The sequence below is a fragment of the Aptenodytes patagonicus genome, chromosome 10 (genome assembly GCF_965638725.1).
Source record: "Aptenodytes patagonicus chromosome 10, bAptPat1.pri.cur, whole genome shotgun sequence".
Lineage (NCBI taxonomy): Eukaryota > Metazoa > Chordata > Aves > Sphenisciformes > Spheniscidae > Aptenodytes > Aptenodytes patagonicus.
In genome coordinates this window covers 20,211,439-20,238,508 of record NC_134958.1, presented here as the reverse complement: position 1 = coordinate 20,238,508, position 27,070 = coordinate 20,211,439, and the positions used below count along the sequence as shown (strand labels likewise).

Genomic DNA, 27,070 nt, shown 5'->3' with positions numbered 1-27,070 from the left:
TCTGAGGGTGCTGTGACCTAGAGGCAGGTCTGATTACATCATTTGTTTTGGGTTGAGTCTCAGGAGCTTTATAAAAAGGAGTCCTAAAAGGAAGGAGAGAGACAAGGGGAGAGAAGGGCAATTACTCATTAGCAGAAGCTCTATATGTGTGCATTTTGCTATTTGCCACATACCTACAAGAGAGTTTCTTCAGAGTGCAGAGAAACCTGTGATCTGTCGGAATATTTTCAGTCTTTCCTTGAGATGTCAGCCAAGAGCTTCAGTATAGCCACAGTCGCTACTGTGCTTATTTTCTTCCTAAAGATACAATTCTCAATGCAAGCGCCGTTGAATGGTAAAGTCTTTCAGCTTTTTATCTTATTGTCACTTGTAACTTAGGGCAGCTAATGTATGCAGAAAACTGGCATCTTTTAATTATTACTATTTCAATAGCATGCTCAAAGTTGTATATTGTTGCAGTCCGCAGTTGTTTGGAGTTCGTATCCTTATTTCAATTTCTCAGAACAGGTTTTCTGATATATACAGGAAAAATATTTGTCCTCTGATTTAGTTCGCGTTACAGAGTTCTTGCATGCTCAGTATACCTTGCTTTGTGATCTTTTTGTTTCTCATAGAATGAAGCAGACTGACCCTTCTCAGAGTTAGTGGAAGCATCACACCTTTCCCTCTGCCCTGTTTATTTTTAAACCAGAGGAAAAGAATGCAATCCCTGTGAAGTGCCCCATATACTACACCTCATTCTCTTATATTTAAACAGGACCAGTTTCAGGAGGTCAGCGCTCCTCACTCTCTTTTTAGGAGTTAATGTTCATGTATTCAAGCTGATTATAATCAATTTTCATCCATTCAAGCTAATTATAATCCACCTAGTGTGATTATAGGATATGAGGGAGAATCATTGTAAAGGGTTGTATGAGAGGACTTACTCAGCACATATATTCATGGGACGAAAATCCTGAAGGCTCAAGCATAATCCAGAGCAGTCAGCTTCATACAGAGCTCTGCCAAGACAAGCATTTTACTGTGTTTTTCGCATGAGCTACATAAGGGGTGGAATTCAAACTTTTAAGGTCACCTTCTTATTTCGGGCATATATCCTCTGAAAAATGGCTATATTCTCTAGCAGAATCTCCCACCTGAAGGGCAGAGGTTCCTAGAGCTTGGTGCTTTCCAGAATAACAATAAAGCTTGCTGCTTTCCAGGTGCTTTCTCTGACAACACAGAAGGTTTGGAAGTGAAAGGATGTGTCGAAAAGCTATGTCTTACGATACGTCCGGAAGGGAATGCTGGAGAATTCCTATCGTAGAATTAGATGCCCAGTACCAAGAAATGGCAAGAGCTACAGCATCTGCCTGTCTCTGACATCTTCCCAAGTCAGAGACACAACTAACGTAGATTATCACAACTAAAACCATTCCCACTTTCCCAGCTCCCATGTGACATTAGAAATTTATTCATTCCCTGGATATTGATCAGTGAAACACAGATACACTGGCTCTAGGAACCTCCTCTGCCATGCATGGGCATGTAACTGTGTTACTCATCAGCACTCACCCCAACATGAACAAAGAGGCAGGACAGTGCTCACGGGTACGGAGCTGTTGATAATTCTCTTCCAGATGTGAATCAGACACTCTGTTGACTCTCCTCCAATTTTGGGAAACTGTGTGACAGTCTGCCTCATCCTCGTTTCATTATCAAGCAGAATAAGGGTAATAGCAACCTTGCTCACAGTCTGAGGATGGCAGCAAATCACTTTTGCAGCTCTACCTGTTCATTCAGACAACATCAAGAAGATTCTGCCATCTGGTCACCTATTTATCTCCTGATCTAAGTTAGATGAAATAAGCATTAAATGTGCCTCAGCCCTACCTACACTAGTTGCTATTACTATGCTCATCAGTACAGTCATAATGGTAGTGAACTGCAGATCATCAAATTGCTCACAGGCTAAGGAAATTTTCACTTGGCAAAAGACTTAAAGCTTTCATTTATTTTTGTTTCAATTGGCATAAACTCCCAAAATATTGCAAATCTTTGAAATTGACTCTTTTAAGGTTGTTCTAGATTATAAAAATCGTATTTTTGACACTTTGTACACATTTTAATGGGCAGTAAGAGCATGAGCAGAGAGTAGCTATTGTAGTTAAGTCAATTTTTCTTCAAACCCTGCTTAGATAAGGACGTGGCGATTTCTAAAACCTGTTGACAGTCAGTTGCTATCTTCATGCAAATTTTACCTACAGAACATGCTGACCAGAGGACACAAGCACCCCCCAAAAAACTCAGTAAGAGATAATCCCCTGCAGAGAGAAGGGGAGAGGAGAATGAGGTTTCTCATCTTGAAATCTAAGACAGTGCATGAATTCTTCCACACAAGGAACCTGGGGACTTCAGCCAGGATGATTACACAGACCTCGTTTTGAAAATTCCAGTGTAAAAGAACAAGGCACGCTGGTCCTAACAAACTGGAAGCAGAGAGCTTAGTGTTCCCAGCACATATCAATGCAAAAGAGCCAAGTGCAGCTGTTTTGCACAACCCTACAAATTAATCCCAAATATTTCACATGACATTCTTTGGAGAAGAGCTGTATCTGTGACCACGCTTCAGAGTACAAGAAATGCAGCCAAGAATCATGTACTGAGCAGACATATGTATGTAAGGATAAATATTTGCCTGCATGCATGCACGCACACACAGGCACACTGAGTGTTTGCAAAACTCGTAATTCAGGACTGTTTTCTAAGCAGAAATAAAATTAAATTTGTGGAGAGCAAAGATCTGCATTAGCCCAATAAACGAAACTGTTCAGGTCTGTCAGGACAAGTACCTGTAATTACACAGCAAGCTGAATGACTGTAAGTAGGCTTCAGAACCAAAAAAAAAAAAGAAATTAAAAAGAGCATTTAATAAGTCAAAACATTTCCAAAGACATGCAGAGACACTGTCCCAAGTTCAGTTCCTTAAGCAATGGATGAATATTGATCATTTTAACACTCATTCAACCCCCCAGGATTCTCTGAGTTACATGGGTTCGTGTATCACACTCCTTTTTTTTCAAAGTCCATCTATACCTATCTGTTTCAGTTGGCAAATCCCAGGGCCGCTGTACAGAAATGACTGTCCATCATTTCTCAGTGTAGCAACTGGCAATCCACTGATGTTTTTGAAACTCCTCAACTAGGCGTGAGGGGGTTCATTATAGCTACACCCCATTTATATTCCTTAGTTTCCTAACCAGAAAAAAATCAGGGATGTACCTACATACAGAGTCCGTGGCTATTCCACAAAAAAAAAAAAAAAAAGACTGACAAAAGCTTCGCTCCAGGATTTAAGTGACCACAAGAAAGTCAAGCCCTATGGGCAGGATCACAGGGAGATAGAAGTATTGCAAAACTCAGTACATGGGTTTAAGTGGTAATTTGTTTCTTTACAGAGTAAGATCAATTTCAAATACTCACAGTAATATTTCCTTTGTCTTTAAACAGGGTCAAAATGGTCTTATATTGGTAAGTACTAACTAATTTGTACATACTAAGTTGTGGCTTTGTTCTGTATTTTAAGGACAACATGCCAAATGTATTCTGGTGAGAACCTCCTGGGTTCACTATCTTTACCCAGATTTGGATCTGGACAATTGTCTTGAAATCTGTTATTCATCCATCAGGTTTCGTATCTGGGTGATTTGAGAGTCAGTTATTGGGTTCTAAATTGCCTTGCAGAATGACAGGAACTTCAGCAGACTAATATTGGCCCTACAACTGCAGAGGTTCCCCAAAGCCCTCTGTTTCCCCACCAGTCACAGACCAGCAGCACATTTCAGCCTAGTTCTGCAAAGAGCGTACCTTTCCCTGCCCACATGGGTCTTCATTTTTAAGTAGAGTCAGAGTTCAGTAAGTCACCTGTATCATGTTACTGGAGACTCAGCTCCCTGAAAATCCCAGCACTGACAAGGTAGAATAAATCATATTCAGGAAAGCAGTGTTATTTTTTACACTAGTTCTTTAAATCAGCTACTAACCCAGAAGCATCTGATGGCTGCTCAGGAAGAAGAATTATCTAGAGATTTTCTTTTAATTGATCAAATCCTCTGCCAGTTATTTCCTCATTCAGAGTAGTGTTTTATATGCCACATGCCCACAGAGAAGTAGGCAGTACTGAGAATCTCAGCAAAAAAAATGCTTGTTCTTAAGCCTTTGGTGCTGCTCCAAGACAACACAAAGAACCTCTGAGATTGAACTTGCTGCTAATAACTACTCCCTTTGGCTGTGCTCCAGTTTACCTGATTTGCTTCACACAAGCGAAAGGAAAGCTGTCAGCTGCATCTCTATAGGTATTAATCTAATTGCCAGTATGCGTACATATTTCACATTCTCATTAGGGAAAAAAAGCTTGACACAGAGTAACAAACGCCTGGGTTTTCCACCTTGACAGCAGCCATCAGATGAACCTAACCCTGCTGGGTAGTAAGGAAAGCCAGACTTCTTTTACTGCTATCAAAGTAGAAGTTTTGTCCTCCTTCCCAGGGCAGTGCTTGTTTAAATTAGTTACTTCTCCCTTTCTGGGAATTTGGGTGTTTATTTCAGAGTATGTTATTCTCAGTGCCCAGCTTCATCAATTCCTGTTAAGCGCTTCCATACTGCAGTCTGATTTCTAACATGTACTGGAGGATAGAGGGAAGGTTCACAAAACAGATTCTTATCTTTTTCCTTCAACTACTGATTTTCAAATATATCTAGAAAAACATATAAAAGCAACTTCAAAAAATTAAAGTAGCAACTGAACTTGTACAGCATAGTTCTTTTCATATACCTGGAAAAAAGCAGAGGTAGAATATTGGCCTGCACAGAGAAAAACGGCGATTAGAGAGACTGCAGTCAGCCAGAAAAGAGCCTCTCCATACTCTGCTACCGATTCTGGTTCCTTACGGCAGCCTACACCTTCCACCATTTACCTTTATCCCTGCAACACTTTGTGATGCCTCCCAATAAAATAAGTCAACAGGAAGGGTAAGGAAGTCAAGCCATTATAATCACAGTGCAGACTGATGTCAAGTTGAGGGTCAAGGTACAAGATTAAGGGTGGAGGAGAAATCCAGGTGCTGAACATCAATGAGAGTTCCATTTGTTCAGTACAACAGTATGTAAAACTGAATGTTGATATAGCACTAGCAGCTCAGGGCATGGTGGCAAAGCAAGACGACACTGCATGTGATCAGGCCTTATCTTTTCAAAGCAAGCTTTCCAAAGAAATGAGCATTTGGCTTTGCTATAATGGAAACTACTGCATTAGATACAACAAATATAAAGGCTAAACCTCTCCTCTATTTGCCTATTCCTTAGCCAAACTGCAGCAATGCTATTTGTTCTTCTTGATTTCACTACTCTTGTATATAGCCCAAGAAAAAGTGCCTGGAAGAAACAGCACAGGCCAGTGAGCTGGGGCATGAGTCCTCAGTCCCCTCTGACACAGGCTTGCTTTGTGTCCTCTGAAGGCTGCTTCACCTTCTGTAAAATGGACAAAGTAGATCAAGTGTATCATGAGAAAAGTGTTTTCAGTTAAAGAACTAAAAGAATTGTTCTGATGCCCCATAGCTCAGGACAGCACATGCATGCAGCTTTTGGCAATGTTGCTCTGTGGCTGGAAGGTGCAGGCCTGAAGTCCTTTGCTCCAGAAAAGAATTGGTAGAATTGGAGAGCTGGCCTTCAATTCTTTAGATTGTGGCTTTCTGCTTCTGTAATGTAAAAGGGCTGGAATGAAAGCAAAGAACCAGAATCACTCCTTGAGAGTGGACAAGCAGCTACAATGGAGAAAACTAGTTTTACAGCCAAGTTTAAAGGAATAGTGCCAACGGAATTATTAATGTGCTTTAGCATGTGAGGAGACAACTTCACGCTACAACATAGACACAAGAACTGTTGTTAACAGACATCAGGCTAATTGAACTTGCAAACTCTTTAGTTTTACTGTTGCCAAATACTCTACTTCAATTCAGTGAGGTGATGAGAACCTGTGCTAAGACCCCACTTCCACTTAGGAAATGCCAGCTTTAGTGAACACACTAGAACATGCCCAAAATTTCTCATACAGCACTCGAATGGAGTGGCAGGGACAGCTACAGCCTTTGGCAATGCCTGTATCTCACAAGCTTCCATCTGGACACATATGTGGAAGATACACACATATTGGATATGTGTCCCCAGCACAGCTCTGCCTGTGCTCTGAGCGAAATGGAAACCATGTGGTCATGTTACTGTGTCAGGGAGCCTGGACTCTCAGCCTTCACTACTAACTCAGCCCTGGGCTAACAGCAGCTATACGGCTTCCAGCTGGCTGAAAACAGGGCAGAGTGCTCTGCCTGGCTGCAAAAATACTACAGACATTCCCTGTGTTACTGACCCAATGCATTTTACTACATTAGTTTACTTCAGATCAAGAGGACTTGGATACTCCTTGAGAAGCTCGAGCAACATGAATATGAACTGGTCATCAGAGCAAAAGTCTGTTGGTAACACTGGTGTCTCACAGGCCTGTTTTCTTCTTTTTTTAAGACAGCCAATGTACACATCCTGGGAGCAGACACCACTGTTGTTCCTAAAGGAACATCTGTCCTGCATCACCCAGCAGAGCTAGGGCTGCAGGGCTGGCTGAAGGCTTAGGCATGGAAAGTTAAAAGCTGTCAAAGGAGATGATACAATATGCAGCCATGGTGCTGAGGGTATTTTGCTCAGCTCACTGTGCAGCTGGGCAGCAAGACTATCCAAAGAATTATTACTACTTTATTTACAGACATCTTTTATAAAATAGCCATGAGGGCACAGCCAGGCTCAGGGTTATTTACAACGTGGTAGGGGAACATGGTCCTGGAAACTCATGTAAAAGAAGGCAGCCCGCAAGCTGGATTTGAGCAACCTGAGTTTGCACTCCCTACAGCAGGGAGTGTTCGTGGCTGCATTGGGAGCGGTAGCAGGAGGGGTCCTACTTCCACCCATACCAACAGCTTCATACCTTAATTTGCTCACTCCAACAGCTGAATAGTACTGTTGGGTGGGTAGGACAGGCCCATGGCACAATTATTGCTCTGCTGACACAGTCCTGACAGGATTCTCATAGCAGCAAAAATCATCTGAGATGCCTGGGTCTTTCCCTTTGTCACAAATGTTGTCACAAAAGGAGGAAATTAACTACTAAGATATTTTTGCAATACTTCTAACATTAATACCTTTTGGGACTTGTAGTACAGGCCAATCTTAATACATTCACATGCTATTGTTTATTCAGTAGTGATCAGACAGAGCCTTTGTAAACACAATGTGATTTCTACTGAATTTATCTGAATGTGCTGGCACAGAAGAAGGAAAATCTGGTTCACAATCATTCATTTTCAACAGAGCTAGCTAAGAAATGCCTTCCAGCTGTGTGGTTTATCTACCATGGAAATCTCAATTTCACATATGCAAACCCAAGCTGCAGTGAACTCAGCTCTTTGAGACGGGAGTTTTGAGGCACTGAAATTAGGAAGACTACGTGGCAGAATTTCTAGAAAAAATGGGTTTGTACCAAAAAAGGTTTTTTGGTTTGGTTGGTTTTTTTAATTGATCAGGAGTGAAAAACAAGCAAAAACTGCTGTAGCCTTAGAGGCTTGTGAGTGGAGTTGCAGATTTATGTCAAGGAAAGGATAACTGCTAGTAAAGATCAAGGTACATGAAGACTGCAATAACTACAGCATTTTATAGGAAAGACAAAAGTTTCCCTTCTGAACTGCTGATGTTGGTGTGGAAGTTCCCATACTCTGTTGCCAACTCTTAAGGGCATTCAATTCATCCAAACACAGTACTGAAAAAGTGAGTGGTACTTCATGACATGGTTTCCACTGGCTGGGACTGGACTTCTATTTTATGCATCAGTTAAAAATTACCTATTTAATTATCAAGTCTCCAAACCTATGATATGTAATATATTAAAGTCTTCTTGCAAACTCACTATCTTATCAGTGCACAGAAACGCCAAACCTTTTAAAATTACTTAAGTCTTTTTACAATAAAGGCTTCTCACCAATTTTTCTGACACTGCTGTAGTCTTAGCTCTCTGGAAAGTGTTAAATTTCAGTGTCACTGTCTTGCACATCAAGTTTCAACCTCAAGAAACTATCATTTCCTGGTATATCCTGATATATATTTTCCTGGGAAATATTCTTGCGTATGTATATGCCACAGTATGGAATTTATGCTCTTCTGGATGGATCTGTTATTTGCCAAAAAATATGCAGAGGATAGTATACAGTCTTCTATAATGTCAGCAGAACATTTATTAGCTTTTAAAAAGAATTTCAATAACTTTAAGATAGTACCATGAAGATCTAAGAGGAGAGAAATTAATGTGATTGGCAGCGAACTGGAGTCAAAGGTGTGAGTTACAGCAACATCAAGGCCTATTTATACTGAAAAGCACTGATTGAGTCTGAGTATCCACACTGCAAACAATGTCATGTGCTAACCCTATGTCTTGAATAATCTTGAAGAGCTTTAACAAGGAAGTAAGTCTGTCTTTGAGCACCCAAATTGAACTTGCCAATTCTGTCACATGCACTATATTTGTCAGATTCACCTCCACTATCCATATCCTTGGAAACTGTCTTTCACATAAAAAATTGAGCCTCTAATAATATTCTCCTGACTGTTAATTTTGCTTCAGAAAGGATCTGAACTTGGTTTGCCACTGATGACCCGATCTAACATTAGATTCTGGCATTCACGATGCATGGAAGATGTTAACATACTGGAGAGACTTCAAAGAAGCCACAAGAAGTATCATAGGTTTGGAAAAAAAGCCTTCTAACCAAAGACTCAAGGAACTCAATCTATTTTGTTTAAGAGAAGTGAGAAACTATGTCCTCTATGTTATAAGTACTTCAATGAGGAACAAAAGTATGCTAACAGGAGGCTCTTCAATTTCTAAGCAAAGGATTAAAAGCAATCACTATCTAAACAAAGTCAAAGCTAGACAAATTCACAGTGAAAAGCAAGCTACCAAGGAGAGTAATTTTCCATTGGGCAATAATAAAGTATCTTTTACCTGCAATGCTTAAAGGAAGAGTAGATGTTTTTTCCCTTCTGAAAGATAGGGCCTCATTGAAGTAGAAATTAATCCAGGGAGGTCCAATGGCCTGTGTTATACAGATCAGGCTGGGTGATCCCAAAAGACCTTCCTGCCTTAGAAAGAGTCACGATGAATCTTTAGAGTCAAGGAGAAACACAAGTTGCAAGTACCTCTTTTGGTATTTAAATCCAAATGGTCTCAGCTTACAGCTTGCGAACAGCTGCTAGCTATTAATGTGTAGTTAAATCAAAGGCACAATTAAAAATCTCTTGATATTATCTATTCTTTGTAGATCCTACCTAGGGAAAAGACTGTGATGAAGAAAAGTTTCACCAGAGTTTGAGCAAGTTATTGCAGGGCAAATTATCATAACACCTTTCATTTTTGCAAGTTAGCTTTTCACTGTGAGTTATGCAATATTGCTAGATAGAGCCAGACAGTTTGTACGATAAGGAAAAGTTTGTAAGGGTCTGGCTTTCTGTGTACTGAAAAGTATGGAAACTTTTCCTCTGCCAACATGAAGTCACTTCTTTCAGTAATTCTCTTCAGAAGGCTGGAATAGCTGCGTTACTGTGCATATGCCTATTACTTCCATAGGGAAAAGTAACTCATGTCAATAAATAATCCAAATACTGTCACAGATCCAAACTACTTGTCATGCTTGTGGGCTCTGAAGAGAGACGATACCATCATGAGAGGGTCAGAGGCACTGTGGCTGGCTGTGGTGCTGCTGCCTGCAGGCCTAACCTGATGAGCTACCAAGCCTGGAGTTCCCCAAGAGCATAACATCAACAGCAGTTGAGGTTGTCAAAAAATCGAGGGGCGGTAGAGTGTCTTTATATGAGATTTTTGTTGGCATTTGGCCCTTTTCTATCTAATGGCACACTGGAAAGATGAAATTAAGTTAAAAAAAAAAGTCTTAAAAATTCAGAAAAGGCTCCTTTTCCAAATTTTAGGTGAAGGCTGAAACAGGGGAGTTTCTATATTAATTGCATAGTTAAGGCTTGACAAATGTGTCTCTTTGTTAATTTACACAGGTCCTGACGGAGAGAAGGCCTGGCCAAAGAAATACCCATTTTGTGGAGGAGTTTTCCAATCACCAATAGATTTCCACAAAGATATTCTCCAGTATGATTCTAATCTCTTGCCTTTAGAATTCATAGGCTATAATGTTCCCTCCACTGACCAGTTTACATTGACCAATAATGGTCATTCAGGTAAGGGAGCTCAATGACAGCAAGGGATTGTGAAGGAAAGAGTTGCTGGAGCTCATGATCTTTTATTTCATGGGTGAACTACTTTTGATTAACAGATGAAATTAAGCTGTGATGATGAAGCCTTCACATCAGCATACCTACATCTAGAGAACAGGCTAGGGAAACTTGGGAATGTACTAAGAACAAATGGATTCACAGAAAGCCGAATTGACTGTGGTTTTTAAATAAACTCTAGGCATGTCAGAATTCATTCCTGAGCTTTTCTTATTACTTTGGTTGGAGTGCTCCGAAACAGAAACAGATTTTGTGATTCTGTTGAAAAGAGATAAACTGATAAAATATGGGTGCAATGGGTCTCTGACATTTCAGTCTAATCAAAGCAGCTCAGCTGAATTACGTGAGGGAAGGGGGGAAGAAAAAAAAAAAGCTAGGAGCACCATTCTGTTCCTTTGACTTGAGATAGAAACCTCTTTAGTGTAAGATAAGACAGATGGATAAAAAACCAGAAAAATAATTAGAAATAGTGTACAAACATGCCCTCCACTGTAGTACTAAATCAAAGTGTCAGTACAGTACGTAAAAGCAGAGAAGATGCAGTCTCATAAAGGTCTACTATATTGACACAGTATACAATACCAGTAAGCTAGTCCCACCATTTTTTCTTCCTTCCTGAAACATTTGAAGACATAGAAATATGAACAGTTATAAGGCCCTCCTTCTTCGTACCCTCCTCTACTGCATAAGCACCAAAAGAACCTGTGTTATAAAACGGCCTCTGCTCTTCTCTGGCATGCTTGGTTAAAAGATGCCCAACATGCAAACATCTCTTTTTTTCTCACTTTTTCAGTGGGGCAAACCTGCTCTGTAGAACATCATACGCCCATTCTTCAGTAAGGGCCAACCTCTTAGGGCATGGTTCCTGGTTTTCCTCTTATTCAATTTCTCCATCAAAACCAGGTTGCTTTAGACTAAGAATGGCTGGAACACCCTTTCCTTGTGAACCTTTTTTTCCTAAGAGTCTTTCTTGGTCCTGAGTGAAAGATTGTACTGTCACAGTTGAATGTATTAGGCTGATGGAAGTGACAGGCAATAGGCAGAGAAGGAAACATTGTCATTGTGGACTTTAACAGTGCCAGAGAGCAGGTGGAGATAAAAGAACAACACTGAGAGCCTGTCCCTCACATAATAATCATACAGGTAAAAGCAAATTCCTCGTAGAGCCTACATCACTAACATTGTCAGATCTTGCCCCTAAAATAAGAAGTTCAACTACTTCCTAATGAAAGCCAAGACAAAAATATATCCCCCCCTCAGTAAAAATGGGAGTTCACTTCTAAGGTCAGTGCCCTCCTAGAAAGCAGGGGACATGTGACACACTCCAGAAACCTCACTCAGATACAAACCTTAATTGCTCTGAGTAATGAAAAATTAGCCTCTCTTAGAGTGATCATTACACCATCTGCTGCTATCTTCTCTTATGGCTAGAGAGGAAATCAGTAGGATGCTTAGTATTGTGGTATCAGTCATTCTTACATATAATTAATGTGCTTCACTGGCCAGCTAATCCAGATACAATTACCTACTTCAGCTAGACTAGGGAAGTGATCATGCCCCTGTACTCGGCACTAGTGAGGCCGCACCTCGAATACCGTGTTCAGTTTTGGGCCCCTCACTACAAGAAGGACATTGAGGTGCTGGAGCGTGTCCAGAGAAGGGCAGCGAAGCTGGTGAAGGGTCTGGAGAACAAGTCTTATGAGGAGCGGCTGAGGGAACTGGGGTTGTTCAGCCTGGAGAAAAGGAGGCTGAGGGGAGACCTCATCGCTCTCTACAACCACCTGAAAGGAGGTTGTAGTGAGGTGGGTGTCGGTCTCTTCTCCCAAGTAACAAGCGGTAGGACGAGAGGAAATGGCCTCAAGTTGCGCCAGGGGAGGTTTAGATTGGACATGAGGAAAAATTTCTTTACTGACAGAGTGGTTAAACATTGGACCAGGCTGCCCAGGGAAGCGGTTGAGTCCCCATCCCTGGAAGTATTTAAAAGACGTGTAGATGAGGCGCTTAGGGACATGGTTTAGTGGGCATGGTGGTGTTGGGTTGACGGTTGGACTCGATGATCTTAGAGGTCTTTTCCAACCTTAATGATTCTATGATTCTATGAAAACAGCAGAGCTCAAAAAAAGCTTCTAAGCACTAGCATAAAAATACAACGGTTTGCAGCTGTTCCTTCGTTAAGGTTTTGAGTATTGTTTCCCCTGCAAAACACATCTGGGACACTCCAGAAATAAACTGTATTCACACTGGAAAATAATAAAGATAAATTGCAAAGAAATAGATCTGTTCTTTACATAAACCGTTGCTTTATGAAGTACCTAACTTCTCAAGTGAACAACTCAGGTTCTGCTGAGTTGAGAACTACTACTGTAATTTCTACACAAAAAAAGTAACCCAGCCTGTCTTCCACACTGGAGAGCATTAGCGAGCAAAAGGGAGGGTAATGCATACAAAGGTCTCCCTCCAGCATGTCAAGAGAGGAAATGCTTGCTCTTAAGGCCCGTGATTATCTTGCTGCTTGATATCAATGCTCTGGGTTTCGGGGGGAGTGGGGAGAGGGGAAGTTTATTTGGTTTTGCCATATGCTCCTAAAAGAAGATTAAGAGGCAGAGGAGTTCAATATAACAAGAGTTTAAAAATACCATGAGAAATATTAATTTATTAAGCCATTTTCAACCATTATAAGGGGGTTGAAAGAAGGCACATGAGCCTAAGCTTTGCTTCGACATGTCAATAACTGTCTCTTCAATAAGACTGAGATAACTTTGCATTCTTCAGGGAGAAGAAAGATATCCATTAGCAACAATTCTCACATTCAATTCCTTTAGTTTAAGAAAATAGGAAAAGGGTGTATTCTAAATTCTCCTGAATTGCCTAGAAAGGGTTAAAGACAGCTAAAGTGTTAATCTCCTGCCACAGACTGAGATGGATTTGAGTTAAGAATCTGCTTTGTTCATGCTCCATACATAATATACTTAGACACAGTATTTTTATTTGCCCTGTGCTTGAAAGCTGTGGTATCATTTGCTCCCATCTGGTTTTGGTCTGCTTACAGTGAAAATGTATCTGTCGCCTACTATGTACATCAGAAACCTCCCATTTGAATACACCGCATCTCAACTTCACCTACACTGGGGAAACAGAAACAAGTCAGAAGGCTCAGAGCACACAGTCAGTGGGAAGCATTTTGCAGCAGAGGTAAGACAAGCTCAGATCAGGGAAAGAAACAAAGAAGGTTGGGCAAGTCCCATTGTTTCAAAGTGGGATCTTTATCTTGGGTATACGACTGTAAAAGGCTGCAAGGCTCTAATCCAAGTATTTATGATCTGGGTATATACTAAAAAAATGCATTGTGCACTGCAGAATGTGGACTCCGATGTACTTTCATGAATATGCCACAAGTCAGGGAGTTAGAATTTAGGTTCTAAACTCAGGGCTGGCACTCAGTCACTTGAGTAATTTCAAGCAAATTGCTAGATATTTGACACCTTGGTTCTTCTCTGTAAGCCAGGTATATCTTTTAGCTGCACGACATTGCTTCTCTGTCTACCTTTACTCACCTTCTATCCAGCAAAGAACTACTTGTTATCTTTTCTAATCCTAAATTAGGGATTGGGGATTCCCAAAATCTATTTGGGAATAGATTTTGAAAAGCAGTACCAATCGGATATTTACCCCAGAATGATTAAAAGATAAATCAGTCAGAATAATTTGCCTGCATAACAGCACTTTAGGAATCTGTTTCTTCTCTAGTTACATTTAACACCAGGTTTTGCATTCTAAACATCAGAGAGCCCCAAGAGTGCTAAGGTGTTACTTTTTCAGAAAAATTTACTAGCACTACAGTCAAGGTGCCTTGAAGCTGAAGTGATTGATCCTCTTTCCCCACCATTATGTAGCGGGGGGGTAACTCAGCTACAGCGGGGCTGGGAGCAGAAGTTCCAGGACCTTTTGCTTTTCTCTAAAAAGATCTTACCATCACACCCAGAAATCACTGAAGGATCCCATTGTATTGTCTTAGCCTGAGGTGGCTGCCCTCGTCCTTTTTAGCTGTGAAACAGAAATGTGAGCATGCCTCAGACGTTACCATAACATAGTATCTCCTTATTTGTAGCTGCATATTGTACATTATAACTCTGAGAAATATCCAGATATAACAGCAGCAATGGACAAAGCGGATGGACTGGCGGTTTTGGCTATTCTTCTTGAGGTAGGATGCAGGACCTTTTTTTTTTTTGTTTAGAATATGCTTTCAATCATTAAGTCATCAGAGACCTTTAATGTACAAAATTACCTAGATTATTTAACAATGCTGTGGCTGAATAAAGGTTCTTCCTTTTCTCTTTCACAAAGAAGGGCCAGATTCCAGAAGCACATACATAAACAGGAACAAATTTTAAGAGAAGAGGAATTCTGAATATTTCCTCATGTTTTTCAGTAAATTAACTTCAGCTGTGTTAAATCCGTTTTTGCATTCACTTACAAACTAAGGATTGGTAGAGTTTATCAAACAACAGACAACAGTGAATTTCAAGCTCACTTACTAAAAACTGCCTCGTGTAGCATGAAGCAGTTTTAACACAGCTGAGAGACATAGGCAGACACAACCCTGGCTTTGGCCACTATATGTAATTAGGATTTGACCACAGTCTTCAGATCGCAAACTTCCCAGATTCTTTGAATCTCAGATTACAGTAAACAAGGAAATTCAGTGTCCTTTTTAAGATGACAGAAGGACAGCTTTCCAATTTTCCCCTCTAAAGCCCCACATACAAGCAATTAAAGATAATGATCTGAAAGAAAAATTTTTAGACGTTTGTACATATATAATTCTCCTTTTTCTTGCTATTAAAATCCTCAATAAGGTAACTATAAAGATGATTTCCTGCAGCGTAAAAAAACCTGAAAATACCCAGGTTTTCACATTTCCATCAAAAAAGTGAAAATGTTCTAGTTAGCAGACAAAGCTCTAATTCTCATTAATATTATCCAAGCTCACTTCCTAGCAGCTCTAAGACTTTGACAATAATTTTGTGTTAAATTTCACTTCATTTGGAAGTTGCAGCTGTGAAAAGTGTCAGAATATTGTATATTATGCTAGGGAATAATACTGGGATTCTGGTTATTTCTAAGCAATGGTGTTTAAAAATCAAATAAGGAAACAATGGAGATCAGGTCTTTGAAAAACTTTCAGACAGCTGGTGGCTATTACAGTTGATCTAAGGACGCTAGTTTACTATGTCTGGTTGTCAGAGGAATTGCTAAGCACCAACTCTAAAGAATTCATAAAAAAGGCATTGATTATTAGACTGAAAAGCTGCTGGTAGCAGTTGAAAAACATGGTCTTGTTTGATAGTTGAGTTATAGCCCTTGCCAGGTAGTTGAGTTATAGCCCTTGCCAGCGGCCCTGCGGTACCCAGTAGTGTAATTCTCTATCTTCCTGGACTGTGAGGAGCAGCAGACTAAAAAATGTTTGTGGGTGGGAAAATGTGGCTTTGACTAGAAACCAGTAGATGATCTGAGAAGCCTGTCAGTTGAGAACTTATGCCTGCAATGTTCTCAGAGGAAACGGTTTCTCTTCATTTGCACAGCATGCTGAGCAGTCAAGAGCAATAGGGTCTTTCAAGTGCACACAAGAGGTCTACGCTGCAGTTGTTCAGATAGCATTATGACAACGCAGCTCTAATAGCTCTGGAGCGAGTAAGAGCATTATTGGGGTTCTGAGAATAGTGTTAATGTTTCGAGTAAAAAGGGTACTTAAGCTGTTCTAGTATATGAATATCTGGACAGTGAAGACACTTGCCTTATGACAGAGGCCATCAAATACTGCTGTCTGCTGCGTGCAGAAGCAAAGACTCATACTCAGACTGCGGTGATTTGCACAGCTGTTAACAGTCTGCTCATTACAGATTGGACCCTTCAACCCATCCTATGAAAAGATCTTCAGGCACTTCCGGAATGTGAAATACAAGGGTGAGTGGCTATAAGCCTGCACTGGATTGAGAATGGCTAAGAGTATCAGATGTCACCCTGAGAGCGATTGAACCGGCTGAAGAAACAGTCCAGAAATCCCAGGCAAACCTGTCACAAACTGTGAAAGACTTCCAAATGCAGTGCATTTCTTTGAAGATTGTATGGCTAGCATTCACCACGTGTTTCTGACTGGGCCTTATTTCTTGCCCATCGTGTTTTTTGGTTAATATGGCCACAGTTTATCTTACAGAATTCTGATTTGGTATCTAAGACAAGATTTGTACACAGGAAACCTAAAAAGCTGTATTCCTTATTAAACTGGGATCATCTCTGTTAAAATGTATTTTTCTTTTCCTAGTGATATGGCTGAAAGCATCCTACTTACTGAAAAGCAAATTCACTTCACTGGTACACTACCTGTGTAGTAATGACGCAGCATTTAACATGCATATCCTATTTTAGATCAGATGGTCCAAGTACCTGGTTTCAATATTCAAGAACTGCTTCCTGACAGACTGGATGAGTATTATCGCTATGAAGGATCCCTGACAACTCCTCCTTGCTACCCTAGTGTTCTCTGGACAGTTTTCCGCCACTCTGTTAAAATTTCACAAGAGCAGGCAAGTTTAAATACAGCATGTGTTTTCCTGATTGGTGTCTGCTAAAGAACAGTAAATGCATATTCTCATTTCCTGGATTTCTCTTATGTTCCTGTAAAACTGAAAGATGACCATTGCTAAAATCCTTTAAGTGGGAAAAACAGCACAGAACTGACATAAATCAATATCCTATTCTGTTTGTAGTTAGCACGTTTTCAGTTCACCAGAATAAATAAAGGACAGACAACTGCATAGCAATTGGTATAGTATCAGCTTGAAAAATCACAGTCAAGTTAGATTAATTTCTGTTTTCACTATGTACTTACTCCCTGCTTTGAGTCTTCCCATGAGTCACTTCCAGATCATTTTTGTTCAGGCTTCATGTCTGAACCCTATTCACTACGTATTTTAGTGGTACTTTGATCATGACTTAGTTAGGTATGATAGGTTGGGTAGATGTTAACTTTCTAAAAAGCATGTGATGTGTTATTTGTCAATCTTGAATCCCCTGGCTTTTCTCCAACTTATGTTTTTTGTGCTCACCTAATTAACTTTTTTTGTTCTTAGGTGTCCACTTACATAGACTATAAACTCCCAATCACTATCTTCTGATTCACCTAATTATAAACACAGGGGAAAAGTGTTATCGCCAAAATCTCTGATCAAATTACTGCACGCTCCTTGTTATGAAAGTCCATTCTTCACTTTGTCCATTCTGCCAGATCATGTCTTTAACGAAGTAGAGAGTTCTTCCATAACGTAGCTTTTAGTACTGCTTAGGAGTTAGACTGTGCTAGGGAGAACATGCTGCAAAGGGCCACCATGTTTCCTCTCATCCAGCCTTCCTGGCGGATAATTACCAAGCAGGATTAATTTTATCAGAATGTAAACAAAATACAGGTGTGGGTTTGGAGATGTCACACTGTTTACACATTATTCTGTATTTGGGCTCACAGGCCACGCAAGACTTAGGTATTACTTAACGTATCCTCTTCCCTTTGACTACCCCTTTGATTTCAAACACACCCTCTCAGTGATCATACACTGGCATTGCTTTTGCTGTATTCTGGGAGCTGAACAGGGTGCTTCCCTTTATAGTTACTGGCACTGGAAACAGCCATGTACTGCACAGAGAGTGATGACCCAGAACCCCTGGAAATGGTCGATAACTTCCGAAACGTTCAGGAGTTTCACGAAAGACTGGTTTTTATCTCCTTCCGTGAAGGTAAGTTGTATGAACGCTTCTATGCAAAGAGACAGTGCACAGTGATTTGTGTAAACTTGAAATACTGAAGTGGCAGTCCTGTTGCACTGTACCACTACAAAAATATAGCAATCTCATTTTCCCACAGTTCACTTTGTTCCCTGTTCTTCTCTTACTACATTGTTGCATGGGCAACTGTACGAGAATAAGGTATTCAGAGAGTATCTAAGAAGGCTTTCTTTCCACAATGGGTATCAGGCAAGCCCTGCAACCCTTCTGATCAAAGGCAAGGAGATAAAAGAAGGAAGATATGTTTGGCCTTGTAATGCTTAGCAGAAATATTTGCTGTCACTCCAAACTCTAAACAGTTCTCTACAGCTGAGGTGTTTCAGTCAGCCTAAGTCCTTTAGCTGGCTGTGTCTCACCAGTGACATTTGCTGGTTCTCAGGAATATCAGGATTGTTTTTATGCAGACCACATATTTAAAGGGAATCACAACTTTGCCTTTCAGGGAGACTGTTTTGGGGATATTACATAGAATCAGAAGAGGTCCTTGAGGAATTCAAACTTGACAAATAAAAATAATTCATAACACTGGATTGTACGATCCAGTGTTACAAATGAAAAAAATTTGCCATCTTACGAGGAGGAACTGATTGAAAAGCTTAATTATGCAGTGTTACACAATGACAATACGTAGGTTGGGGAGGGGGGGCGGGTTGCACAAAAACCTGCATCTGTGATGAAGAGCTTAGCTGTGCCCCACAGTAAGGCATTTCAGTATATTGTTTGTGCCAAATGTATTACTCCAATTTCTGTGTTGTCTTGCAAACAAATACTCTTAAGCAGTGGTGAAGATGGCATATACAATGAAGGCAGATGAATCTAGGCAAGCCACTATACGATTTGAAATTGAGAGTAACAGATTTTTAAAAGAAAAAGCAGACTTCACAAAAAAGATTGGCCAAGCAGTAAACTTTCAAATAAATAAAACGTGTTAGCATATCATTTCAACTTTGCCTGCTAGTTTCTTCACAGTTTAGATGAAAGAACAGGTAACACAGGAGTTGTCTATATGGGGAAATTTCACATGACAGCCAGTGCAGGGAACAGTTCTCCCTGCAGGCATACTGCAGTAGCTGTTCTTGCCTTTCCCCTCTGCAGACAGCCCCTTTCATAATAAATCTTTTCTAATATAAAGCAATAAAGGAGAAAAGTGAAAATTAGAGATCAGCCATAACAAATCACAGACAAAACATTTCTCTGAAATCAGAGATTATTTAGATTTGTTACCAAAAGTTGGCTGGTCTCTTTGTCAGATTAGCTGCATCAAAACTCCCAACCAGAGCAGTGTGGAGCATCAGCAGCATTTGGCCCTTATTTGAAGCATATCTCCATCTTTGAGATAAAACCCAGAGAAAATTTCAGAAGTCATCCTGTGGCTGGGGACCATTTCAGTTCTCATGGAAACATTTTAAAATCTTTCTAAAGCTTCCCATAAGAGGAACATAATTCTACCACGAAGTTTCTTTTGAGTGCCTTTTCTGGAATTATTGCACATAACTTAGTAATTATTTAAATAAGTATGTTGATGCTACTGTCCTTGCTACTTAAGCACATTTCTCTCATTGAGTTCTAATGATTTAGATCTTCATTTCTCTGTATTTTTACTGGAGTAAGAAATATTTAACAGTTCTGAGCTGACTGACTATATGGCTTGAACCACAAGCCATGACTGCCCATTCTCCAGCTCTACATTAAATCTCTACATTTCATAATCTCCAGAGCTCCAGAAACAAAGGCTACATCTCCTTAACTGCTGCATCTCCTGACTTTTATTTTATTAACCATTCTATCTGCAGTTAACATAGTGGATCCTCAGGAGAAGCCTTATGGACCAGGTATATAAAGAAGGGCAGGCTACAGTGCTAAAGGCAATACACAGTTTTCAGTGCAGTTCAGGGATCCAAAATACCTCAAGTTCTCATTTCTGTACACTCAGCAGAAAGCTACTGACTAGAAAAACAACTATTTTAACTTGCAGCACAGAAGCAGGGGCAGTGATTTAAGAAGAGATGGGATACTTCCCAATTTTGAGGTGCAGAGAAACAGCATAACATATCCTCTTGTTTAACGTATGATTAAAGAGCTGAAGATGTTACACCCAATCAGTAAAGTCATCACTATATGACTTTGTACTTTTTACTGAGCATCTTGAAAGGTGCTCAGGTTCTCAAGGACCCTCCTGTCTCTACACAGCTTCCAGTTTGTAAATAAAGGCCTAGAAAAGTGACTTTCCCCAAAAATAGCTGAGTAGTTTTCATCTACCCATCCTCATTCTGGAAGCTAGGAATGCATTCATTCCAGATACCTCAAAAAAAGGCCCCCAAGCCTGTTGAGACTACAGTGCAAAGCACTGTAAGCATCCACACTAGTTCTTTCCAGTCAAGCAGCTGAAGCATTTTTCTACTTTCATTGTCATTTCTCCATTCACCTCCTTGCTTATTTGCTGCCAAAGGTATCTTATCGTCTTTCCCATTACTAGCAGCAGATAGCTAAATATTTAAGTCTAAACTAGTTTAGTTTAGTTATATCTTTCTTCTATTTAAAACTACCATTTCTGCTCTTGAATTACTGCTGAGAGAAGTTACTCTGATCAATCATCTTTTTTCTCATTTTAATTTGTTTATAGTTTGGAGCCCAGTTTCAAGGTCTGACTAAAACAAAATACTGAGTACAGTTGGCTACCAAAATTTTGCATCAGTCTGCATCAGCTCACATGTGTTAACAAAAAATAAGATTTTTCCCTTTCTGAAAGATCATGAATACCTTTCTGCTATGTATGATGAAGACTCTCTGCAATCTCTGCTCACGTGTAGTTCTCTGCAGTAAGCAATAACCTTAATCTTACTGCCTCAGAGTCAAAAATAAGTAACGGAACAACCTCCTTATCAATTTATCAGCTAAGAAAACTGATTTGTTTGTATTATGTTAGTAACAAGTGGAAACCTTATTTCTTGACTGTAATATGACTCTGCATTAGACAAAAGTTATTTCTGTGACTATATACAACTCACATACAGGGCATACGCAAGTCATGCTTGGGATTTTGCTGGTTCTGTTCCTTGATTTCTTGTTATATGCTATATAAAGCCATAATATTGTATTCTATCTTCTTGCCTCTTATCAAGTCCCTATGCCACAACTTGCAGAGTATAATGGTTATAGAACAATGTCTCAATTTAATCTCATTTTAAAACGAGAATTACAGTAGTAGTTCTCTTGCTGCTAGATTCTAACCAAAATATATAAGAAAATTACAAGTTTATCAAATTATCAACAATCCTTAATAGCCCCATAATTAATATACAAACTGGTATTAGTTGCACAAACAATATTTTGAGTAAACTAAAAGATGGCTAAATAGTGAAAAAGGAAAAGAACTAGAGTATGTCAGTCCTTTTTCTGCTTTTGTGGATTGGCCAACTAGAAACATCCCTCTCTCCCATGGCATCCTTATATTACCAGGAAGAGGGTTAAAACTTTCTTCCCAAACCTCCAATCTCAAACACCGGCTGTCAACTAGAGAACTAGTTGGGTCCACAATGGCTATTTTAGTAATCCCCTTCAAATCTCTGCTCAAGTCAGATTATGTACAATGATTTTAAAAAGCAGAATCAGGATTTGCAATACAGGTGCCAAGTTTCTGAGACTATAAGGCTTCCTCTGCAGGGTCTTTCTTAAATCCATGCACAAACAATCTATTATAGCAATGCCACTGCAGAAACACTTCCTGAAGTAGCAGAAGTTCTGGAGTGAGCAGCTACCTTATGTTTAAGACCAGTTCACCATGGAATCCTAGAGATCCAACTTTTACTTTTTCTACCCTCTCAGTTCATCAAGATTCAATACCTGGTGGACTTGGCAAGGGTATGTTGCTGATTGCTAACTGCATCTATGAGCCAGTGATTTTCTGAGTCAGACTGTCAGTCAGAAATGAGAAATGCAGTTTTCCGTCTGTTTCTTAAGCTGACCTTTCAGCACCTGGCTACCTTCTCTCTGTAAATCACACTCAATACTTAAAAGTAAAAGCTAGAGAGTTACAATCCATGATCCCAGTAACTGAAAATCAGATACTATGCTTTTCATCCAGGAATCTCTAAACACTTCACAGAAATAGCGTAAGCATTATCTCCATCTGTGGCGGAAAATTTGACCCAGATGTGACTTTCTCAAAATTGTTGCTGTGAACCAATGCCAAAGCCAAAAATAACATTTGGCTCTCCCTCTGCTAAGCCACATTATTTGGCTCCCATGCAGAGGTGACACCAGCTACAAAAGCATTTTCAATGTATCTTCAAAGTTGGCATGATTTACCAGAGTTGAACTGTATGGGTTATTGCCCATCCTGCTGTTCTCACCCAAGAACTGGTTGGTCTCTATGGCTACGAAAGGCATTGCTCAGTGCTACTTTAATAGAAACCCCATTCAGTCTAAGTACATTTAATTACAAAAGCTCATTGACTCTATCAGTGAACCATAGAAAAATGTTCTACCCATTTCAAAAAAGGTATTCATCACCCCTGTAATCTCACATTCCACCTACTACGGTCACAAAGGCTCCCTCACAGGTGCAGCCCCTCACCTCAAGGAGAAAAAAAAAAAAAAAAAAAAAGGTTCCTGTCAAGGCACAATTAAAGTGCACCTCGTTGCTGGCTGCAAATGCCCAGCCTGATGCAGCCAGCTGTACCACAGGTAGGAACAGAGCGCACTTATTAAGAAGGGAAAAAGAGGCTATACACAGAATCATGGCTTAGGCCAGGCAACCACAGAAATTTGTGAAAGAAATCCCGTTGTGCACACCCTAGACCCCTACTAAAGTAGGTTTTCAGAGCAACTTTTCTGCCTTTTCAGTGTCAAGACTGAGGGCTGCCATCTTCACCTGAGCACAGATGCCACAAGATGGGGCCATTGAGCTGTATTTTCTATCCAAAATGCAAATTACTTGAAGTGTTCAGTCATCCACATTTTGAAGCCAATAATTAAAATGTAAATTCATGCTCACTGTTAACAAGTACTACATTTCAAAATGTCTCTAATCTTAAAGGATTACTCAGCAAAACTCAAACATGTTTATAATGTATTTTGCCTGTCAGCAATCTATTCCAATAAAATCAGCTTCACATACAGGCAGCTGAAATTTATTACGATGTTCAAACCTTCCACTGCCCACAAGTTAAATGGGAACTAGTGTCTAGTTTTGATTATAGCACCATGCTGAAATACTATCTAACTAAATTTTGCAAGAAGGTCTTCTCATCAGACAGAAATGGCCCCTACCCTTCCTCTTCAAACTACAAGCTCTTTTTCTACAATTATCTATTTGGTGTTATATTTTGTTGTCCATTTGACACACCTTTACTGTAACAAAACTCCCCTTTTTTAAAATACAGTTTTTCTTCAACTCCATGGATTGCAAGCGTCTTCTATTCAGTTGGACTTAAAATTAATAAAGCACCTAAGGGGTTCAATGGGATAAGGTTAAACTCCAGGTTTTACATTTCTGTTTCCTCAACAGCTGATTTAGTAAGACAAAATATTTAGATGGAATACATGAAACCTGTCAGCTTCACTCTGAAAGGGTTCTGATGTTGCTTAGAGAGAAACAGTCATTTGATAAAATATAAAAAACAATGTGTAAATGAATTATGAAAATGCAGTTAAGAAAAGAGTGCTCACCTTCAGGATCTTTGGGATGGCCAAAATAAATAAAAATCCTTTCATTGCCAAAAATATATATGAAGGTCATTATCAAAGACGGCATTATAATGATAATGCTTAAGATCTCAATGCAAAAAAGATCACTCAGTTCTTCATGCTAATATCCTGAATTCATTCTTCTCTTCTTAGATGCCTTTAAGCAATGTTCTCAACAGCAAAGCATATCATTCTTCAGCTGTCCACATTCAGTGGTGGTGTTCTGCCTTGAAAAAACAAAAAGCATCAAATTTAACAACCTTAGTTGCCTGGGGTTAGTTCTTCACTTTTGCTTATGCTTTCTTACACATTATAGCATTGAAATCCAAGAGTTTCTGATCTGCTATGCCTGTGCCTGCATGTTGGCTTTGTGACTTCAGCAGGTGTCTAAATTCACAGCATTGTGAACTGTGGATCCAGTTGTGGGATTAGGACCATCCAGTATACATCTATGCAAAGTTATCCATTCCATAATTGCAAAGTGGCATGAGCAGGCTGTAAGAAAGTTGCAGATGCAGAATGCAGATGTTATGACAGATTAGAGACTAACCTTCCCCTCTCAAGTAAATGAAATTAACTGTTTTGTATGCTTTCCCTCTTTTCCTAGGTTTTGTTGTTTCTGTTGTGATAGCCTGCATTCTGGGAGTTCTCATCATTCTTGTGGTAGCCTTCTGGCTACTGAAGAGGAAAAGGTAAGATGTCCGGCTGTCACATCACAGGAAAAGAAGTCAAACCAAATTTTTCTTCTGACACAAAGAAGTGCTTGTGTGTCTGAAACCTTGCACATTTTTTATAGTGGTAGTGTTTGAACTTTTATAAGGTACGATCTCTTCCTACAAGCTTTGATTTGTTTTTATCACTGTAGACGTTCTCTCTCCTGTACTATATACTCCAAAGTAATTCCATTTTATTGCCAGCAAAGTATGTTTACACAGCTAAAAGGTCTCTACTTGCTGCGACCTTTGTGCCACAGTGGCCACCATTCTGCCATTGTAGGAATGGTTGTTTTTTTGTGAAAAGCAACCATATGCAGTTGTTTTTCCACAAAATAATAATTACTGGAACAGTGCTCATGTAAACCCTTAAAAGATACAAGGACAGGAAATAGGGAATTGTATGTGACTACGGGGGAGAATACAAAACCACTTTCCACTCTAGGTACTGACTGCTCCTACAAGCAGTTAGGAAATGAGACTCACTTTCCAGACTAAGTGGGACAAGCAGGCTGGGTCAATAACAGACTTACTTACCCAGTTTTTCTGTTTCTCAGTTGCCATTTGTTCTTTTTCTTGTTCTTTTTGCTAGCATTGCTGCTCCTAATTGCTTTTCAAATCCTTTCATTTTTTCCTAGAATAGTAAGTGAAATAAGAGGGGAATGGAGTTTTAGAAAAAACCTCTCCCAAAGGTCACATCATTCAAGGGGAAGAAATCTGTACTGACAAGAGATCATTTAGCCAGACTGCTTGCCACCAAAGCCAAATTCTGGAAAAAAGACTAAGATTACAAACTTTCCTACAGCCTGATCCCTTTGCGATCAGCATTGACCGCCACGCAGAATGCGTTCTCCTGAAATATTTGTAACAATAAGCTACTGTGACATTTGCACTGGTACAGAGAAAAATAATCTCATGCATGCATAATGGACCATTTTAAGTAACCAATGGTGCTTTTCCTTCATTGGAATTACAATTATTTAATACATTTGTTTTATTTTAGCTGCAAAAAGGGACGTGAAGACAACAGAGGAGTCATCTACAAACCAGGCACATACAAAGAGGAAGACATCTCCAAACTTTGATGCCCTGCTCTGTCACAAAAGCCCTTTTTCATTCATAGCACTGATTTATTTTGCTTTGGTGGAACACGTCTCTTGTTCTTGGCTAATGATAAGCCTTAAGAGTGTTCTAAAAATGTACCAGCCAAAAGTTTTCTGTAGCCCTTGTTCTCTTGTTTTCAGTGAATACTCCTGAGCTAAATTCCTCACCACATTCTTTTCATATTTGCTGCTTACTGAGTCTGGGTCTTTTAATTGATTTTACAGTTAATCCTAAACTCCAATTTTATGGTTTGTTTAGCACAGATTTTCCCACAGGTATTCAAATCTGAAGACGCTCATCAAGCTACAAGCACTCTTCCCTGCTAAATCAAAGTATTGGTTTTAGCATCATGAATATAAACAAGATAAAGGGCAATGTGTATTTGAGATCAGAATTTGAACTAGGTTGTTCAGTGGATACAGTTTTTAAAATCACAGCAAATTATTCACCAGTGGCTTTGTAACAGAAATATTAGAGGAAAAGACAAGTGTAATGCAGTAAGAGCCACATGGATTGTTAATGGGGTTCAAACCCAGGAACTCAGTGCTGAAAAAACACTACTGCTAGAGGACCAGTTCACTTTCCAGTTATTACACAGCCTCACAAATCTGTTACGGAGGTCAGCCTCGGTCTGTCATTGGAATTAGAGAAGCATCTTGTCTTATTATCCTGCTCTTATTTATAGTGTGTCTATGAATGATGTTGAGATAACACACCTGCTGCTGCTTTTAAGACTTGCCATTTAATCATGAAATCTTGATTTTACAGTATATATTACAACTGCAATTATACAGTAGACAATTTCGCTGATTTAGTTCTCTGAATTTAGTAATTTAATTATTAGAAAGTAATCAAAATTATCTTTTCAAATCTCATAAGCTAGATACTCGAGTCTCATTATGCATTTTTTAAAGTGAAAAGCATAAACCTAACTCTGTTTCCACTGAAGACAATGTGAAATTCCATTGACTTCAGGAAGAATAGGGTTTAGCCAGTCTACCCTGAGATGTATACAGAATTCCTCTTGAATTTGACATCTAAAGTGAGGGTCTGAAATGCCTATACTTCAGTATACAGGCAGAAAGTGAGTGAGCACAGGCTTATACCTAAAATAACTTCAGGTCTGAACGCTGCTAAACACTACTGGGGAAATTCCAATCTGAACTTCACACTTAGATCCATTTTACATTCAGTAGCACCATCACCACATTTGTGATTTTAAATAAATAAATTGTTATTGTATGTGTTTTCTCCTTTAAAGATGGCAGATGCATACTTATGTTTTAGATTCTTCCCCTTCCAACCCCAAGAAAATTGTTTAATGTCAAAACCAAGCTTTTGAGTGAAAGGAAAAA

The 27,070-nt window shown here is 39.6% G+C and overlaps 2 protein-coding genes across 4 annotated transcripts in view; one reads left to right on the top strand and one right to left on the bottom strand.

Annotated features, from left to right (window-relative positions):
- Positions 1-27,070, bottom strand: part of USP3 (ubiquitin specific peptidase 3) — a 107,398-nt gene that overhangs the window by 69,630 nt on the left and 10,698 nt on the right. For 2 of the 3 annotated variants that reach the window (XM_076348391.1, XM_076348392.1), the window contains exons 3-4: positions 25,149-25,245; positions 23,881-24,125 (exon numbers count right to left, since the gene is read on the bottom strand). In XM_076348391.1, the coding sequence (XP_076204506.1) occupies positions 23,881-23,965 (85 nt within the window). In that variant the 5' untranslated portion in view covers positions 23,966-24,125; positions 25,149-25,245. The remainder of the gene's footprint in view (positions 1-23,880; positions 24,126-25,148; positions 25,246-27,070) is intronic. The other variant, XM_076348393.1, reaches the window with a different exon arrangement.
- Positions 138-26,433, top strand: CA12 (carbonic anhydrase 12). The gene is made up of 10 exons (XM_076348397.1): positions 138-334; positions 3,490-3,510; positions 10,138-10,317; positions 13,421-13,563; positions 14,480-14,575; positions 16,275-16,338; positions 16,801-16,958; positions 18,036-18,162; positions 24,506-24,590; positions 25,615-26,433. The coding sequence occupies exons 1-10, from the start codon at positions 145-147 to the stop codon at positions 25,694-25,696; spliced, it is 1,146 nt and encodes a 381-aa protein (XP_076204512.1). The 5' UTR covers positions 138-144; the 3' UTR covers positions 25,697-26,433.